Source organism: Crocodylus siamensis, chromosome 3, assembly GCF_052110815.1.
Source record: "Crocodylus siamensis isolate JL-2025a chromosome 3, ASM5211081v1, whole genome shotgun sequence".
Lineage (NCBI taxonomy): Eukaryota > Metazoa > Chordata > Crocodylia > Crocodylidae > Crocodylus > Crocodylus siamensis.
In genome coordinates this window covers 238,304,680-238,323,546 of record NC_143397.1, presented here as the reverse complement: position 1 = coordinate 238,323,546, position 18,867 = coordinate 238,304,680, and the positions used below count along the sequence as shown (strand labels likewise).

Here is an 18,867-nt window from a genome sequence, read left to right as displayed (position 1 = left end):
TCTGCATTCATAGCATTTTAGTTTCCTAAACCTTTAATCCTGTGAAGACAAAAGATCTGCTTGCACTGATCTTATTGTAGGATGGCTGACTAAAGTTATTTTCAGATCAGAAACCCCATTATGCTTATGCTTTTTTAGTTTGTATATAAATACGTTTCAGAAGTTAATGCAAAGAATATACTGTATTTCAATCACATGCGTTGACTGAGCTTTAAACAGTTCAAGTACCATTAATTTTTCTGTTTCACCAAACTCTTTGTCAAAACATCAAAACCTGTTGTTATATCATTTTTCAGGCTAAACATTTCAATTTACAATTTTTTTTTTTACATTTTCCATCGATTAATTTTTTTAATTAAGGACTTCAAAATATGTGCAAACCCAAAAGCAAACTTTATTCTGTGGCAAACAAAGCATCTTGTTCTATTCAGTGCCTTAATTATGACATAATTACTCATATGAGCACAACTCACTATGAATAAAGTAAAATGCAACCTTCAAAGAACGGTTATCAGATTTTTTTGATGTTGTATAAATTTGCCTATGTGTACGTGTGTGTGTGCATGTGTGTGTGTGCACGCGTGCAGCCTCTGTTTGCAGTCTTACATAAGATGACACAGGTCATTTGAACACAAACACATTTTTCAGTGAGTGGGCCATTTCATAAATGGCTTATCATTTATAGATTTCTAGATTCCAACAAAAACTGTAATTTTTTCCCATTTCCCCTTACAAAGACCTCCTTAATCCCAAGCTTCTCTAAATTCCCCTTTGTCTGTTCCTACTGGAATGTGGCCACAAAGGTTGCTCTGTTTAATTGTCCTTATTAGCTTGACAAATTCATTCTCATCCATAAGCCTCAGGCCTAAATGCTCTTTTTTATGAACAGAAATATATTCCTTGGGCAAAAGAATATTGGAAATAATATTGCAATATCAGCCCAGAAGCGCTAAATTTTAAATGTGAACCTCAGTCCCATTCAAACTGAACCCTGGTTCAAAGTTCAAATTCTTTGCAAACTTCATCCCAGAGTCAAAAAAAGTTCAAAGAAAATGAGTGCTGTTCACTACAAAGCTAAGAAGTTGATGGTCATTCTCATTATTTAAACTTTCCCATTCAGTGACTAAAGCTATCTGAAAAATCCATGAAAACATTAGAAAAGACATCCACAATAAGAAGGAGCTAGTCCCATAGCCTGCTGGAAGGCAGTGACAGCTGCGGGGAAAGTTGCTTGGTTGTGGGAAAATGAGGAACCAGAGTCAGAGGATTTGGTGATAGTTTCACAGCACTGGACTGCAAATTGTGAAATATTCTTCGTATTAAATCAAAGCAATTTCTGCCTTCCCTCACCTGACGTCTGGCGTATCTATACCTTTCCCATTTGCACAACAGCTGAGAGAGTGGGGAAGCATACAGCACTCTGGTAACAATACTGCATAAATATCCCTATGTGGAACTGAGGCCCGAAAAAGAGGGCAGGAGCCAGTCTTCCCACTCATTAAACTTTGCAAGATTATTTGCATTTTTCAATATGTTACTATTAAATACCTTTAAAAGAACAAGTAATACCAGGGTAGGGATGGGTAAAATACAGCCTGTGGGCCACATCAAGCCCACCAAGCACTTTCATCTGGCCTGCAAGGCTCCCCAACAAATTGTGCCCCGCCCAGTCCTTCTGCCCATGAGGGTGGAAGCAAGGTGCCCATGTGTACACTCAGCCACAAACATACCCTATTGCACCTTGCTCCCACCCTTGTGGGCAGAAGGGCCAGGTCTGGCCAGTGTGCAGCTTCTTTGCAGGCCTGCTGCTGCTGCAGCCCCCAGGGACCTGCTCTGCTTCCCCAGTTTCCTGCTGGCTCAGGGCACCAAGCAGGGAAGCAGCAGGGGCGAGGCTGCAGCTGGGCAGGAGCATGGAGTGCGGGGCTGGGGCTGGCAGCAGCAAAGAGCCCACACTCTGGGGGGCAGCATGTGTGTGTGAGGAAGGGTGGGGGGAGTCAGTCCCCCCATGGTGTGTAGCCCCAGAAGGCAGTGGCAGCAGTAGCAAGCAGGGTGCTCAGGGCACAGCTCTGACCAGTGCTGCACATTGCAGAGAGAGACACAGCCTCCATTAGGTCATCTATATCGCCAGTCCTCCCTGGCGTGCAGCCCCCGCACCGGAGCCGACTGTCTTCCCCACCACCTCAGGGGAAGGCAGCTGGGGCTTCCCTCCCCGGCAGCGCAGCCCCAGCAGGGAAGGGAGCCAGATCCAGCATGCAAGGCTTTGCCTGGTGAATGCGGGGGTTGTCCGTCAGTGCCAGGGAGCACTGGCAATACAGACGGCCCTGTGATGGCTGTGCCCCTCGCTGCTATGTGAAGTGCTGGCCAGAGCCACACCCCGCCAGGCACTTGCACCCTGAGTACCCTGCCTCTCCTGTTGCACCCCACACCCCCCACCCTCCCTGACACTCCACAAACCCCACACACCCACATTCTGCCCCCATAGCCCCTATATAAACACAACCCCCAACATAACCTATATCCTCCCACACAGCCACATCCCCTCACAACCCCCCCACACACGATACACATACACCAGTGTTTCCCAACCTTTTCCAGCCCAAGGTACATTTACATTAATAACATTTTCCTGCAGCATACCTGCTAAGGCATTCCCCATCCTCATACCTATTGTAGCTCACTGCCATGGCAAAATTCTGCAGCACACCTATTTATTTCTGACAGCACACCTTTGTGCCGTAGGACACTAGTTGGGAAACACTGACATACACCACACCATGCCACACATACACCCGCCTACCACACCCACATCTCAACATACTTCTCCCCCTACCCCCCACAATCTACAAGACCAAGAATTTATTTTTGGATTATTATGTAATCACCTCTATATACATTATACAAGCACAAATCATGACAAAAATGTTTTTTGTAATAAAATTAAAATAAGTTATAGTAGGTATTTGAGTTCTTATGTATGATTTGGTTTTTTCAGGTTCTAAGATGGCAACCCCTCCTCCCAAAAGGAGTATTTCTGGAAGGCAAGGGGAAGAACTTCTGGTGGCAAAGGTCAGGGTTTAGGGGTGAGACTTCTGGTCCTAAGATAGCGACAAGGGGGCAGGACAACCATCAAGGAGCAAGACAGCCCTCAACAGCTCACCAAAACTCGTTAAGCAGTCCTCCACTTGAAATAATTACCCGCACCTGTGCTGGGGAAGGGGCTTTTAGGGATTCCATATAAAACCAATACAAAAAGATAAAAGGAATGAGATGGAAGCATATGGGCAGGCAAAGGTTTAGGGACCACAAAGCATTATGACTAGAAAAAAAGTGATTTCCTTGATTCTGTACCAATAGGTTGTAAATCTTGTCAACCTATGCAACGAAGGATTTGGGACAGAGATCATATCGCACTCACAGCACCTGGCATAAGGGGGGCTCAGTTCTTGATGGAAGGAAAAGAGTGGGGCACTTGTGGGAGTCAGAGAGAGAAAATCTAGCTGTGGTGGCCATTAAGCAAGCTACAGAAACCAACAGGTTTTGCTCCAATTGAGGCAAAACTTGGTGGACATTCTGCAAGAATGCAACTAATATTTCATAGATGAGTTCACCTGTTTCTGTTAAAAACCCGGATTACAGCCACCAAACACGCAAAGTTGAGGACCTTAAAATAGTTTAAAGGACAGCTTTTGTTTTACTTACCGGTGCAGAATTGTCTCTTGGGCCTCTGGATCTGACCATTCTCCCCAGAACTTCTACCCCATCAGAAGTAATATTCCCTGATGCATTAATTGTCTTCTCACTCACTAGCTTGCAGTCAATAATTATTTTGGCTGTTGTCTTGCTAATAACAACATGCAACTAGGCAAAAAAAAGAAGAGAGAAATTTTTGTACACAGTAACAAGACCAAGTAAATATGTGTGAGGCAACGCAATGGGCATTTTTCAAGTGAGCTGCTTTTCCTAGTGTTGACAAAATGACCCACAACAAACCTAGTCAATGAATAGGGACCTACCAAATTTGGAGCAGCTGCCTCCTGATTTTGTGGTCCAAGCATGGCACCAGTCACCATTTTCAGAGTGGGGTGCAGCAGACCACCCCCCCCAAGCCTCCAATTGGCTGTGGACCCCTAGAAGTCTTGCCCCTCCCTGGTGCTTGATAGATGGCCATTTCTTAATCTCCAAGGGGAAAGGACTTCTGGGGCCCCTCAGCCAATCAGAGGCATGGTGGGGGGGGCACCACACTCTGACACATAAATCTCCTCCTCTTTCCCTTCCACCCCATCCTTCAGGATGCCAGGGCTTCCTGCCCTTTTCTAGTCAACCCCACAGTAAAGCTCAAGTGTAGATGCACCCTGTATTGCCACACTGTTTGCTTAACAGAATTTGATAGATAACTTGTGATATGTACAACACACTCATTTAGTTAATTCTTAGTCAACAGCAAAACCTCAAAATATGACTAAGAAAAAATAAATGAAAAAACAAAAATTCTGTGTGCATAGGTTTTGTATGCCAATTAACCTTACTAACCTTATGGAAACTTCCATAAAATATTTTCCTTATTTCTGGTCCTTCAAAAGTAACAGTTTGAAAATCCCCTTTATAGTCATAGTTAAAGAATGTCAGAGTTTTGCCACCATCTGTACAAGAAATAAAAGAGAAATAATGCTTAAAGAGAGAAAAAACAGATAATTTAGTATTTGTAGGCATCAACAGTATTCTTAGTAGCATATAGAACAAAACCATCAAGAAGTCCTTTCCTTGATAAACCTACAATCTGCAGAATTATTAGTACTTCCTCAGTCATTCACAATTATAGTATTTATAGGTAGAACATATTTATAGCCATGTTAGTATACAAGTACTGTAGTCAGATGATGTTGAATTTGGATGCAAATACAGAATTGGACCAATGGATGAGTCTCTTCCAAGACAGGTTTTCCAAATAAACTATGTTAGGGACAGAAACTGTATAGGGTGGAAATTCCATTTTAGGAAGAGTTTGAAGTTTGATTTATTCCAAATAAGAATAGAAATTTTGAAACTGTCTATGAAATAAGTTTCCAAAAATATAAGTGGGTTAGCTGGCTTAGTTTGAAGTCAGGCAGAAGGCAGGGCCAATTGGTATCTTAGGGGCTCCTATACACATGCAGGGAGGCTGCTGACATGCTCTAATTAATTGAGTCTGTTGGAGCATGGGAATTACCATGCTCCAGAAGCCTCCAGTGTCTCATGTATCAGCATCCCCACGCTGAAAAATGGCGGTGGGGCACTTTAAACTCATGCTCGTTCAATGAGCTTTAGTTCAAAATGCGCCTACCACCATTTTTCAGTGCAGAGATGCTGATACAAGTGATGTTCTGGGTGCTTTTAATTAGCATGGTTCTGAGCTGTACCAATACACCCCCCCCCCCCAACTAAACATCACTTGGCTCTTTTTGATAGTAAACTTCAAGGGCGTGGCATTATAATTCCTGTTTTGCAGCTTGGGAAACTGAGGCACAGAGAGGTAGAGCACTTGCCCAAGATCATGCAGCAAGCCAAAGGCATAGCTAGAAAGAGAACCTAGGATTCCTTAGTCCCAATCCAATCCTCTACTTCTTAAAACATGGTGCATCTAGATCAGTGGCCTCCAACCTTTTTAAGATCACCTTTGGCATTTAAAAGCAACCAAAGATCTACTATGCGCTGCCATACCTGCCCTCCCCCAACCCACCCAGCGGGTAAGTGTGTGGGGAAGGAAGCGGGGCGGGGGAGGGACAGATCGAGGCAGAGGGAGAAAAAATTATTTGGGGGTGTGCCTCCCCAGCAGGTAAGTCCCACCTGGTTGGGGCCCCACTCAATTTACCCCTGCTCCTGACCCTGCAGCACTGTCCCTCACCGCAAGGGCCTCAATTTAGCCCCAGCCGCTTCTCTCCCCCACAGACTGACTTGTCAGGCTGGGGCACATGTGCATGTGCATGTACATGGGCACTCAGCCCCTCCATCCCAGCCTCAGATTGACTCCCAGAGGCTCCAAGATCTACTGCGTGAGGCTCCAAGATCTACCACTGGATCGAGACCCACTGGTTGGTGACCACTGCAATCCTGATTTCTGTTTCACTGGTATAGTTTTTTAGAACCTGATTCAAATCTACTGGGTCTGCAAGTAGGTAAGATTCATATCACAGTTAAAACTAGCTGACATTAATTAAAATGACACTAACGCAGGGTAATTACTCCATCTTTACATCAGTGCAAGTGGGCACATATACACGAGACACTTAATGCATAGTAGCCTAATAACACTGCATAGTAGCGTGCCGGGCAAAAACCGTGCTAATGTGCTACTGCACAGTAATATTAGGCTACTGCACATTAAACATTAATAAAAAAACTGTGTATAAGCACTACTGCACTGTAACTGTAGTTACTGCACATTTAGTTAGTACTTCACTAAACAAGTGCTAAACTAAATGCGCAGTAACTATTGTGCATTAATGAATATGTAAACACCCCCACTGAGATCCAAATTTGACCCAGAAGCACAAAGTAAACTTAGCTGGGGTCAATCTGGAGAATGATGCATTAGAGACCCAGAGTTTCAAATAACTTTGATAATTATTTTAATAATATATTAAAAACTTTACTATCAAAACCTAGTTCCTGCATTGCTTAATCATCAGGGATCCTGGATAATCATAAACCCCAGGAGAGAGATTCGTGCTAGAACATACAAAATACATACTGTCTAAAATAACTCCCACCAGTGGCTCATATTCTTCATTTAAAATCTCCCAAAGAGCAAATGGTTCCGGGGGTGTGTCAGGGAGTACTCGGAATAGAAAAGTAATAGTATAGTCTGAAGGAAGCCCCTCAGGATGCAGGTATCTGTAAAAGAAAATATGTTTTATAAACTCAAATGATCACACCTAAGCTGAATTTAAAGTGCTTCCTGTTTCCTTGGATTTCTCTTCTTTTAAAAGCAATACTAGACAGAGGTTTTTAAAACCTGGCTAGACAAAAAACTTTGGATGGGATGATCTAGTTGGGGCTGGTCCTGCTTTGAGCAGGAGGTTGGACTAAATGACCTCCTGAGGTCCCTTCCAGCCCTCATTTTCTATGATTCTGTAATTCTATGAGTCAGGCATCACTGCTCTTGGCAAAATCTATTCAGCTATGATATAGGTCAGAACAGCACTCATGTCGGGATTTTTCAAGATTTCATTATAAGCTTGACGGTACTTTACGATCTTGAAGTGATGATCTCTCTCTTTCTGCTCTGATAACTAAAGCTTCCCATTAAAATAGCTTAATTTCAGAAACTGAGAGACCAAACCTAAGGTCAGTGAGAGGTGAAGGGGCTCAGGTTCAACCCACAACTTTAACTGAAAAGGCACTACTTTAAAGCATGCATTTAAACTTCATGTGAAGTTTACCATGAGATGAAGACATAAAGGACTCGGAAACCGATTGTAACAAACCCACCTTTTCCAGTTAAACCACCGCTAATACTAGTAACAGAAAAACAATGCTAGAAACTACTTTGGGACCTTTTATAATCGTGTTTAGAACTTAGTTAATAAATGTATAAGCCAACACAAAAGAATCCAGGAACAGGAAATCTGTTAAAAAAAAAAAAGAAAGAAAAGAAATAAAATATACCAATAGCCTCTTCGAATTCTTGCAGAAGGGTTGAGATCTTTATAATGCAAGAGAAATGCATTACTTGGTTTCATTCCTTAATGTCTAGCTTCGTTGTTTGGTATTTTAAGCTTTTATTTAACTTTGACGAATCACAAGCCGGGAAATTAGGATAGAAAGTCAGGTGTCCAAGAGCAGTGCACTAATTAGCTTCATTCTGAAGAAACTTCATTTGTACAAGATGCACAACACTATATATTACAGGGCAGTGGGAGTTTCCAGGTATATTTATGGGCACGGACAAAAGTAACAACTGAAACATTTTCATGTGAAATGCACTTGGAAACATTTAATAAAGGGAATATTTCAACCAGGGGACACATGTGCCCCTTTGCTATTACTGGCTGGAAAGCTTCAGAATGCAGCAGCCTCTTCTAGAGCCAGCCACTCTGGTCTCACCACCAGGAGTCTGACGCTCCAGCTCCAATCTCCTTTAGCCCTCCTCTCCACTCCCGCAGCAGACAGGTATAGGGTACTGGGGTTGAAGGACCAGGCTTCAGGAGTGGCAGGGGCCCTGGGCGTCAACAGAGGTCTGGGCCAGTAGTGGGGAGGGGTAAATCTGGGTCTGGCAGTGGAGTCCTGGCAAGCATCCCAGGACAAAGAACAGGACCCAACAGCTGGAAAGCAGGCAGCCTGCCCACCTTATCTCCCCACCCTTCTCTGTCCAGATATAACAAAACAAAATAGCACCTCCTTTCAAGAGGTACTAGTGAAGTGTGTCAGCCACTTCTGGAACATTTCAAAGGGTTTGTACACATGTGCAGATGATCCTCTGACATATTCAAAGGCATTTGAAACTTTTTAATTATGCGTGTTCACATCCTAACTTCCCATTGTCTCTAGTGCCACTTCTTCTATAACCTGCCTTTTCTTTTTAAAGCAACAGCAAAAAAACCACAATTCACTAATCACTATAACTGATACAGTAACCACCAGGGGTGTATGAGCATGTTCTCTGTGCCTACATACATGTATTATTACTAACCAGAATCCTGCTCTTGGATCCCACTCTCTAGACCCCCATCAGAAGTGTGTTTTCTACTGTGTAGTTTTTTCTCAGACTGCAAAATGGGGAATGATGAAAATGCATATGAAGAAGGTTGTCAGAAAAGAAAGGGACAAAGTAAAGATGAAATCCGGCAATGCATCAGAAACGGTGCTAGCTGAATTAAATGTATGTCAGATGAAGAATATAAAACCTAGAGGTCAGGAGTCACTCCAAGATTTCTGGACTGTAAATTAAATTTAAATCTCAACTTAGGAGAAGGATGATAAAGGACCATTTAGTCAGGAGGACCTTTGCCTTTTTATAGTACCATGGAATCATAAAATTGGTAGGGACTTCACAGGTAATCTAGTCCAACCCCTTGAAGAAATGCAGGATTTGCTCTTCTTAAAAAATCCCAGACAGGTTGCTATCCAGCCTCTTCTTGAAAACCTCCAGTGAAGGGGATTCCACAATTTCCCTAGGCAACTCCCAGAGGTTATGGCATTGGTGAAAGTTGACAGAGTTAGGACAAGCTGACAAATGGGAAATACAAGAATCAGACACCGACTGGAGGTGGGCTATCAAGGAAAGAGTAAAAGTGACAAGCAACAATGAAGTAAATGACATACCCCAGAAGGGTAAAAATATATGGAGAGCTCCAGCAGGATGAAAAACAGAGCTGTTCTGTATATAACAGAATGCAGTAGCATGGAAATTAAGAAAACAGCATAGTGGAAACACCAGACTTGTGTATGCTGTATCCAGAAGGATGGAGAGATAAGTAATATTCAGTGATACAAAAATTGAATGAGGAAAACACGAGGCCTATTTGAAACATACCTGTAAGGTGTCTTGAACCAGCTAGGGAAAGGTATTCTCAGTACCGTGAAAAGGACTGAAAGCACAGTGAAGCAATCAAGAAGATTGTGCTGGGTAGAATGAACAGAGGAGTAACAGAAGAGTACACAGAGCAGCAGATCAGATAGGAAACATGCACAAATGAAAAGAGACAGAAATATGAATTGTTAATCCACGTCCAACTTCTCTCCACCTGCCTCAAGAAAGATGGGCCATTACATACAAACAGTGACAAGGTATCTGCAATATACATTTAAATCTATTTTCCAGAAAATAGATTGCTGTGCCACTATGATCATTTTTGCTAAGAAATGTGTTGTTCATTCCCACAGAGATTCAGCTAATAATTTGCATCCAGTTGCAGCAGCAAACTATTATTTGACTCTGCTCTTTATATTAATCCATATGTTAATACGTACTTGGTAGGCTGGGAAACCAATGCATCTTTATGCAGTCTGTAACACGGGAAAGCATTAAATGTACCAGGTTCCATGGATACCCCTTCCACTGTTGAAAATTCCTTTTCAACCAAACCAAACATTTCCATCATTTTAAATCCTGAAGGGCATAAAAATGTAGAAAATATCACTTTAAAGTTAACAATTCGTGACAGAAAAAGGGAGAAGAGGACAAAGTGGACTAGAGAAAGGAACTTCATACCCCGATTTGTCATACCAGCTGTTGTTACAAACAGAGAAAAAATAAATTTACTACTTAACATTTTGCCTATCAGTTAAAGAAAATGATTCCATAGATGCAGAATATAAAACAATCTCTTTTCTGTACCTGCAAAACTACTGCCATCCTTATACACCAACGGGCAAGCTGGAAGAAAGGAAAAATACATTTCAACTCAGAAAAGAAGTATATACTTCCAACAAACCTGTAATATTTCTTTTTATGAAGAGAAACTAAACTTTTCCATCACAGAAAGTCTCCTAGGGAATCAATAAACACTGAGGTCTGAATTTTTAATGCTGGGTATCTAACATGGTATCACTAGGGATCTAAAGTTGCTAAAAAAAAAAAAAAAACAGAAACAGAATTACAGCCCACTTTTCAAAATGTACCCCTAAATAACCAGTAAATATGAGTATCATATTTTCAAAGTCCTGACATATATTAAAAGTAGAGTTTAAGGGCCAAAAATGAAGGGTACATATCAGCAATATAAAAGCAATGATCTTGTGTATCTCAGCTCTGTTAGACTGCACTTCCAAGACCAATTTCATCTTCACAAATTATTCAGACTAGCTACATACTGCCATTTCTCAGGCACGCACATAATGGCTAGGGACAGACATTCAAAAATCCAGAGCCTGAATTGATTCAGTCTTTGCAGGTTAATTTAACCTGGCTAGGCTGAACTGGTTTAAAACCAGACAGACATTCTCTCTGGACTCAGGAAATACAGGCACATGCCTGCAGTGGCTCAGGCTAGAAGTTGCAGGGGTGGGTGCGCTAGAGCAGCCCTCCCTTCCCTGCTGCAGGGAGCTGAGCTGAGGCAGGTGTGGCCAGACCCCAACAGGACTCTCATTAGGGAGGTCTGCCTGCAGGGTCCCAGGCTTTTCCCCACTGGCTGCTCAAGAGGCAGGACTGTTGCCAGCCCCCAGCTCCAGCCTAGCACTCTGAGGCAAGGGGGTAGTGGGGTGCAGTGATGCTTCTGTTGATACAGAGCTTTTCAATCTCCCTCCCTGCTTTGTCATACTGTCTTCAGCAAACTGACAGGCAAGGAAGCCAGCTTGGGGGCTGATAGTGATCACAGTCTTTATCACCCGATTAGCAAAACAATAGCCTCTCTCCATTACTTCAAACTTCTTAAACAGCTTACCAGCTGACCTGTTGATTAGCTCCAAATAGCCCTAAGCAGTCACTGTTCTGTCTGCCTGCCCCAGTGAAACTGGAGAGAGACACACACACACACATACATACCTCTAGGAATTATCTAACATACCACATACCTAGGGTCTGTGGGAGATGGAAGGAAGGGATGGATTTCCTGCTTGAGCAGCAAGGGGCTTGCAGAGAGGGGGGGCAATAAGGCAGGGGGGAGCCAGGCAGACCCTGCGGTGTCTGCAGTGTCTGCTTGAGCCTTATACAACATTAGCTAGCATACCACATGCTGGCTATGGACCATGCTGTGGCAGACAGGAAGACGGGATCCCTGCTTAAGCAGCAAGTGGTAAGGGGGCGGGGGGAGGGAGACATGGGGACGCCAGCAGACTCTGCTATGCCAGCAAGTTTCTGTGGCAGCTCTTGGCAGGGAGCAGAGGGGAGGGGTGAGCCCTGCTGTGGAACAGAAAGCCCCGCCAAGCCCAGAGAACATGCAGGGAAGCTGGGGGACTCTGATTTAGGTAAACCAGCAAGGGGTCTGGGACAGACATTGCATAAACCGGTTTGACCCAAATCAATTAAGTATGATACTACATTCAACCAGGTTTATCTCAAACCAGTTTCAGCCATTTTCAAACTGTATTATGTGCACTGAACATCTGTTCTGTTACAGGTTTAAAACAGTTTCTGATCACTTAAACCAGTTTATGTGTAAAGTCTGTCCCTAGCCAATGGGGTGTAATGAGAATGTATGTATCAAAACATGTGGATTGTGCCCTCCAAGCTGTAGGCCCTGAGTCAACACCTCTTTCTTCTCCTCTGCTCAGAAATGGTCTAGAGCAGAGGTTCCCAAACTTTTTCTTATTATGTACTGCCTTCCAGATTTACCAGCTGCTCATATACCCCCACCAGAATACATTTTATATTTTAAGGGATTAAATGCCAATTATAATGAAAATTAAACCTGCCGTTACACAATTTCTCCTGTGTACCCCTCAGAGATGTCTTGTGTATCTCTAAGGGTACGTGTATCACAGTTTGGGAACCCCTGGCCCAGAGAATGATATCTCTATGACTGAAGAATTGCCAGAATTGTGGCAAGAAAATGCTTCTCCATGCTTCCCTTCTGGGCTACAACTTTTTCAGTCTACATGCGACAAATACATAGGAACTTGGTATGTTGTGAATACATTTTACAGATGTGATTTATGTAATAATAAATTTAGCAACTTTGTCTCTCATAAAAAGGTAAAGTTCTATACGAAATAAAAACTTAGAACTTATAGACCACGTTCTGCTCTCATTTATACTGTTGTAAACCCAGAGCAAGATTTTTGCAGTCAGTAATATTGTAACTATCTTCAATCAAAAGTATTGGAAAATTCACCTTTTCAGGATTGTAACATTAAAATGTAGAATATAAATATATTTAGTAGCCATTTTATGTTACATGGGAGGAAATGAAAATCAAAATGGCTCACTTGCTGATGCAGTTTCACAGACAAAAGTGATCAACTCATCTTCAATCTTCTTAAAGGCATCAAAATCATCCACAAAGAAGACGTGTCTTTCACTGGGCTTGCTGCCAATATTAACTAACTCTGAATAGTCAGCATCTGCCACACCAATAGCAAAAATGCTGAAACCTATAAAGGAAAAAGGAACATTCTTACAATTAGTTCAAAATGTAGAAATAAAATTTAAAAAACACAAAGACAATATTTGCTTTGGCCTCTTTCCTGGCTAAATGCAAAAGTGGAAAATGTCTGAATCATTTTTCTAAAACAGAAAGGAAAAGTCACACGTGTACCCCAAGTAAAGTCAATACACTGCATACTCAGAGCAAGACTTTTTCCATCATTTTTATTTTTTATTTTGAACACTTACTCTGGTAGTTTAACCATATGCTTCAGTACAATTTACTCTGATGTCACCTTAGCAAATGTTCAGGTGTTGCTGAATAGGGAAGGGTTTACTCACAATGTTTAAGCATGTATTTTAATATTTTGATGAACTCAAGAGTACATAGAACGTAACAAAAGAGCCCACAATTGTAGTCTATTATAAATACAAAGGCCAGAAATTAAATTTCATGCTATTCTTTTACAGATTTCATTCTATGCAACATACTAATTGGGGTTTTAAACCTGCTGCTGCCTCACCCATAAACATCCCTATTTATAAATATTTTAGTTAACTAGGGATTAAACAACACCTGTTTAATCAGGTGTGCCTGATTAAACAGGTAGTCCTGCTCCACCTATTATGCCCAAGCCTGATTTGGAAGGTATCAGTGGGAAGGGCACCTGATCCTACACTTGTTAAGAGGAGCTGTGATTATGCACCAAAGCATTTCCTAATGTTTTCTTTTCCACATATGATCACAGAAACAACTTAGTATATTGTCTGGAATCCTGGCAATGGATATATTGTTCTTATATGGCTTGATCTATGACCAGCACTAGGTAATGGGAGACTTCCCTTTGACATTGAGGGGTTTGGATGATATCCAGAGAGATACCTAAAACCTCTTCAGCCCTCCAGGAGCAGGACTCCTAGCAGGGACCCCATCCCCCAGAACTCACTTCCCTCATAGATGCACACGTTTTCAGCATAATAATAATTCTTAATGTTTACATTATGATAGGACCTCTTTGTGGTAGACACGCTCTATACATGTAATTAAAAGTATGTTTCTGCTCTCAGCTGCTACCAAGCTAAACAGATCAATCTCTCTCACTCTCTCTCTCTCACACACACACACAAAAGCAGAAGGAAAGAGAATTGATTTGCCTGAGGTCCCATAGAGGCAACAGCAAAACCCACATCTCTTAACTCTCATTTCATGCTCAATATCCAACATGTTGTGCAAAAGACATGGGTAGACAACTAGACTCAGTTGAGGGATCTTATTTTTTTCATTGAGTTCTAAATGCTATTTAATAGCAATGATCCCATAACTGGCACATTTTAGAAATAATTTAATAAATGGTTCATATCCACAAACAAATATATACAGACATATCTGACTTTTGTCATTCTGCTTCTCCAAAATCCTGGCCTTTTCTTTGTTCTCTTGCTGACTCATAAACTGTTAGTCAATTTGTGGGCAGGGAGCTTATCTGTGCTGTGGTGCCTAGTCCATTTTGGAATATGACACAAATCTCAATAACAATAACTAGATAATTAAAAATCTAATCATCATGTTCATAAATGACAGCAGTAGATAATATAAACTCTAACATGGGGAGTAAAATAGCCCTAAGATAATTATTGTAGATAAGTAGTAGATCAGGAGCAATGCATATGAAAGGTGCTTCAAAAGGTCTCCTGTCTGTAAAGATATAATCTTTCAGATTGCCCTTAATTGTGAAATTACAATTCATGCATGATAATATAGACTCTGCAGGCATTTGAACAGTCCTGTTGACTGCTGCATGATTCTAAATGACCCCACTAAATGAGCCAATAATAAAAAATATATAAAATACTAGTCAAACCCTGGCAAAATTCTTAGTTTCCTAGGGTCGCTATCTGGTTTCTACTCACTAGGATTAAAATTATAAGGCCTTCTGTGGTAGGAAATAGCCTTAGCTTGTGTCTGGGTTTAATCACAATAGCTTAGGAGAAAAATGAAAATGCAAACATTTCCCGTTATAGCACAAGTTACCATCTAGTTGCATATCTCTGGAAATTTTGTTCACATCATCTTGTGATCGTCCATCAGTAATGACCACCAAAACCTTTGGGATGCCCCTTCTTATGCCTGAATCAAGGGTAAACAAAGTTTCCCGTGCATGCTTAATTGCTCTGCCTGAAATGAAGGAAATAGGCAACATAATAGCAGTATAGAAAGAAGCTGGTTCCTATTAGCTTTTCAATTAAAGCATGAAATATAGATAAAAGAGCAAAATGCCATATAAATTATTAGGTCACGATTTTCAAAAGCATTTACATAAAGTTGGAATTAGGTGCCCTAATAAGTATCCTGAAATTGAAAAGGTGCTAAGCACCCATTAACAGACTGATTTTGGGAGGAACTACTCTGCACTTCAGAAAATTAAACCAGTTATTTAATGTGGATTTAGGATCCTAATTTTGAATCTAGCTTTTGAAAATGTCAGTCCTTGGCTTTGGTGTATTTTGTCTTTTTAGGTTTAGAAGACTATCTAGCCAAATCTTGTGCCCTAAACCAACATCAAAAACAGCCTTGGCTTGAAGACTGTCTCTGGTAGTCAGGCATGATAAAATCCTTCCTGCCCAGGTCACAGGGCAGCAGATAGAGTACCTTTAGTTAACAAATACCAATGTAGCATTTTCTGTAGTAAATGGAAATATGGAAATCTATAACTCTGGTCAGAACAGTAAGTCAACACAATGCAAACAGATGCAAGATATTTTTGTGTAGCCTAAGAACAATAAGCCACATTGCCCTGAATAAAGAAAGATTTTAAGTCTAAGGCTGTCAAACAATTAAAAACATTGATCGTGATTAGTTGTATAATTAAAAAAATTATTTGCAATTAATCACGTTTTTAATCGCACAGTTAAAAACTCAACCTTATGCATAGAAAAACTTAAAATTATGCAAGTTCTTTGTATGGTTGTGGAGTGGGTGTGGGGTATGTGTGTGGGGGGGTGGGATTTGTGGGGGCCCTGGGTGTGTGTGTGGGATTTGGAGCCTGGGGAGAGGGGTCCCCACATGTCTTGGCAAGATGCTGGGTATTGTGGGTCAGGAGTAAGGGGAAGCAGCAGGGCTTGGGGATTGTGGCTTGGAAATGATGGGCAGGAGCAGGGCATGGGCATATTACCACCTCCACAGGTGTCCTCTTTTTTGAAACTGGAAATATGGGAACCCTACAGGAACACAACCCAGCAGCATGTAGAGAAGCACTCAGCAGGTAAGTCTGCGGAGAAGGAAAGGGCAGGGTGTGCAGATTGAGGCCACCATGGTAAGGGAGGGAGTGGGGTAGGAGTTGGGCTGAAAGGGGGTCTGGGGCCAGGGTGGGTCATGTGACAGAGCTGTGGGAGGCTTGTCCAGGATGGGCAGCGTGGGGGGTGCAGCTCCATCCAACGCTGAGCATTCCCTGCCTGCCCAGAGGCAGGAGGCACAACATAGTGTTGTGTGGCTCCCAGGGCAAAAGCACAGCAGGGCACAGAGCCCCAGCCTGCAGCAGGTAGCCCACCTCTGCCCTAAGCACAAATCCAGGCAGGCACATGGCCTCCTGTATCTTCCCCAGGAATGCACGCAACAGCAGAGAGCTGTGCCCCCCGCCCCCAGGATTAGCCTCCAGCAGCTCTGTCCCATGACCTGCCTTGTCCCTTCCCTCTCCCCCCTGCTCCTTCCCCTCCACAGACTTACCTTGTTAGGTGCTGTTCTACATGCTGTTGGGTTGCATTCCTGGCCACGTGCAGGCTGCGGCTCCTCATGTATTTGTGTGTATGTGACTGTGTGTCTCTTCCCCCCACCCCCGCTTTCCTGCTGCAGCAGCCCCAAGCCCACACCCAGGTTGCCCTGTAGTCCTTTGCACAGCCATCACTGCCCTACTGGGCAGCCCAGAGGCAGCAGTGGTAGCAGCAGAGTGGAACCCAGGTGCAGGCTCCAAATCCACGTGCATGCTTAACACATTAAAGAGCTACCCTGAGAACATAAATGCAAATATAATATTCCCAGTTATCAGTCCTGTTATTCTCCCAATGAAAAATACACTCTCTTCTAGGACATAACTCTCTTCACTCATAGGGTGCTTATGGATGTTTGGGGAGGTAAGGGGGAGGTTAGATTGTGTTAAAAAGGGCCACCCAGTCTAACTTAATTTGCCCAGGTATGGACCTAATACTTAGATCCCTAGTCAGGTTGACCTAAGTGCAAACTGCATAGATGATCAGGACAGTTAGATCAGTCTAAAAATGGTCAACTCAATCCAAATTAACCCTACCTTCTGAGGTAGTCTTATTTAGATCAGGCTGGCCATTTTAGTTCATTCTAACTGTCCTGAACAGTTCTCAGTGCAGCCCAGGACCGGGAAAGCCCAGCAATTGGCCTTAGCTCCAGGGCTGTACTTCACCTACCTCTTCCCTAGCGCCAGACTATTTTGTAGCTCACCAACCCCAGCCCCCACCTCCTGATGGACAACCCCTCACTGCATGGGCCAGCCAGCACCCCCCAACCCCAAGCCTGCCAAACTCCCCATACCACAAACTACTCCAGGTACTGGTTTTACTGGTATTCACTAGTGCTAGAATTAAGGAAGTAAGTCTGAGTCAGGGGAGGGGTGGGCGGGATGGGGGGTGTTGGTTCGCCAGGGGGCCATGGAGCTAAAAACAGCATGTGGTCTGGGGGGGAGGGGGATGAGAGCTCTCCAGCCCCCTAAAGCCTCCAGCAGACCCAGCTAGACCCCATGATTCTGCCTGCCACCCAGCCCCCTATGACCTCCCAGAGACTGCTTGATCCTCCAATCCCTCAAGCTCCAACCCCTCCCCGTGCTAGCTTCCCCATCCAAACTTACCTTAGATTGGGTGACTATTTTTAACTTAATGTAACCCCCCTAACCTTGCTAAATGTTTGTACACACCCATATTGAGATCCTCCTTTCTACCTGCCTAAATGTCCTGCAAATCCCTCACACTATCTCATTCTCCTATCTACCAACACATTTCCACATTACTGCCCATTTCAATCCTTATAGTAATTTGCCACCTCCCTTCAGCTGGCCCTTACAGCTTGATCAAAGCCCAGAAGAGAAAATGCAGATTATGTGAGAACTGCAGCAAACCAAAGTACTCTAGATGGGTGGGAGTGGGGCATTTCAGCATCCTGCTTTGCTTTTTCACTGCATAAGTTGCCTGTCCCCATATTTTGTCATAGCTATATCCTGCTAAAACACTTGGCAAACAGAAAGGTAATGCTGACTACAGAATCGGAATAAGAAAATATTTCACAGCCTGGGACCTCTCTCACCTGTTTTGGTATTTCCTCCCTTATATGCTATCTGCTGAATGGCCTCAAGAAGAGTTTCTTTTGTTTTGTAGGCATTCAGTTTAAATTCCGTCCTGGGATCATCACTGAACTGTGCTATTGCAACCTGTACAAAGAAGGCATGTTAGTTCCTAAATGCTGCCCTGGGCATAAACCAGGGCAAGTGACTCAATTCATTTAAAAAGAGAATTATCTTGACTTCTGCTCTGCCTATACATTGAAACCAAAACTTTTAAAGTAAAGTTTAATTTTATTCTCTGAAGCTTTGGTAGCCAGCTAACACTCTGTGGTTTCACTGGGTGTGTCTACACGGTCATTAATGCGCTATAGTTACTAGGTATCCAGGTTGTAGCTGTATTGATTTAGAGGAAAAGGTAATCAGGACTTGTAGTAAAGATATCTTTTATTAGACCAACACGATTTTTGCATAGAAATTTCTTTCATTGCAAGCTTTTGGGCACAAACACCCTTCATTAGGCATTGGAGAAAAGATTGTAAAAGTTCTCCTGGGTAGGAATGAAAGTTC

The 18,867-nt window shown here is 42.7% G+C and overlaps 1 protein-coding gene across 4 annotated transcripts in view; it reads right to left on the bottom strand.

Moving 5' to 3' along the window:
• Positions 1–18,867, bottom strand: part of COL14A1 (collagen type XIV alpha 1 chain) — a 192,358-nt gene that overhangs the window by 63,901 nt on the left and 109,590 nt on the right. For all 4 annotated transcript variants that reach the window (XM_090040565.1, XM_090040568.1, XM_090040567.1 and 1 more), the window contains 8 exons: positions 18,324–18,447; positions 15,033–15,176; positions 12,844–13,008; positions 10,316–10,354; positions 9,949–10,087; positions 6,728–6,870; positions 4,531–4,640; positions 3,700–3,858 (listed from right to left, as the gene is read on the bottom strand). In XM_090040565.1, coding sequence (XP_089896691.1) covers positions 3,700–3,858; positions 4,531–4,640; positions 6,728–6,870; positions 9,949–10,087; positions 10,316–10,354; positions 12,844–13,008; positions 15,033–15,176; positions 18,324–18,447 — 1,023 coding nt within the window. The remainder of the gene's footprint in view (positions 1–3,699; positions 3,859–4,530; positions 4,641–6,727; positions 6,871–9,948; positions 10,088–10,315; positions 10,355–12,843; positions 13,009–15,032; positions 15,177–18,323; positions 18,448–18,867) is intronic.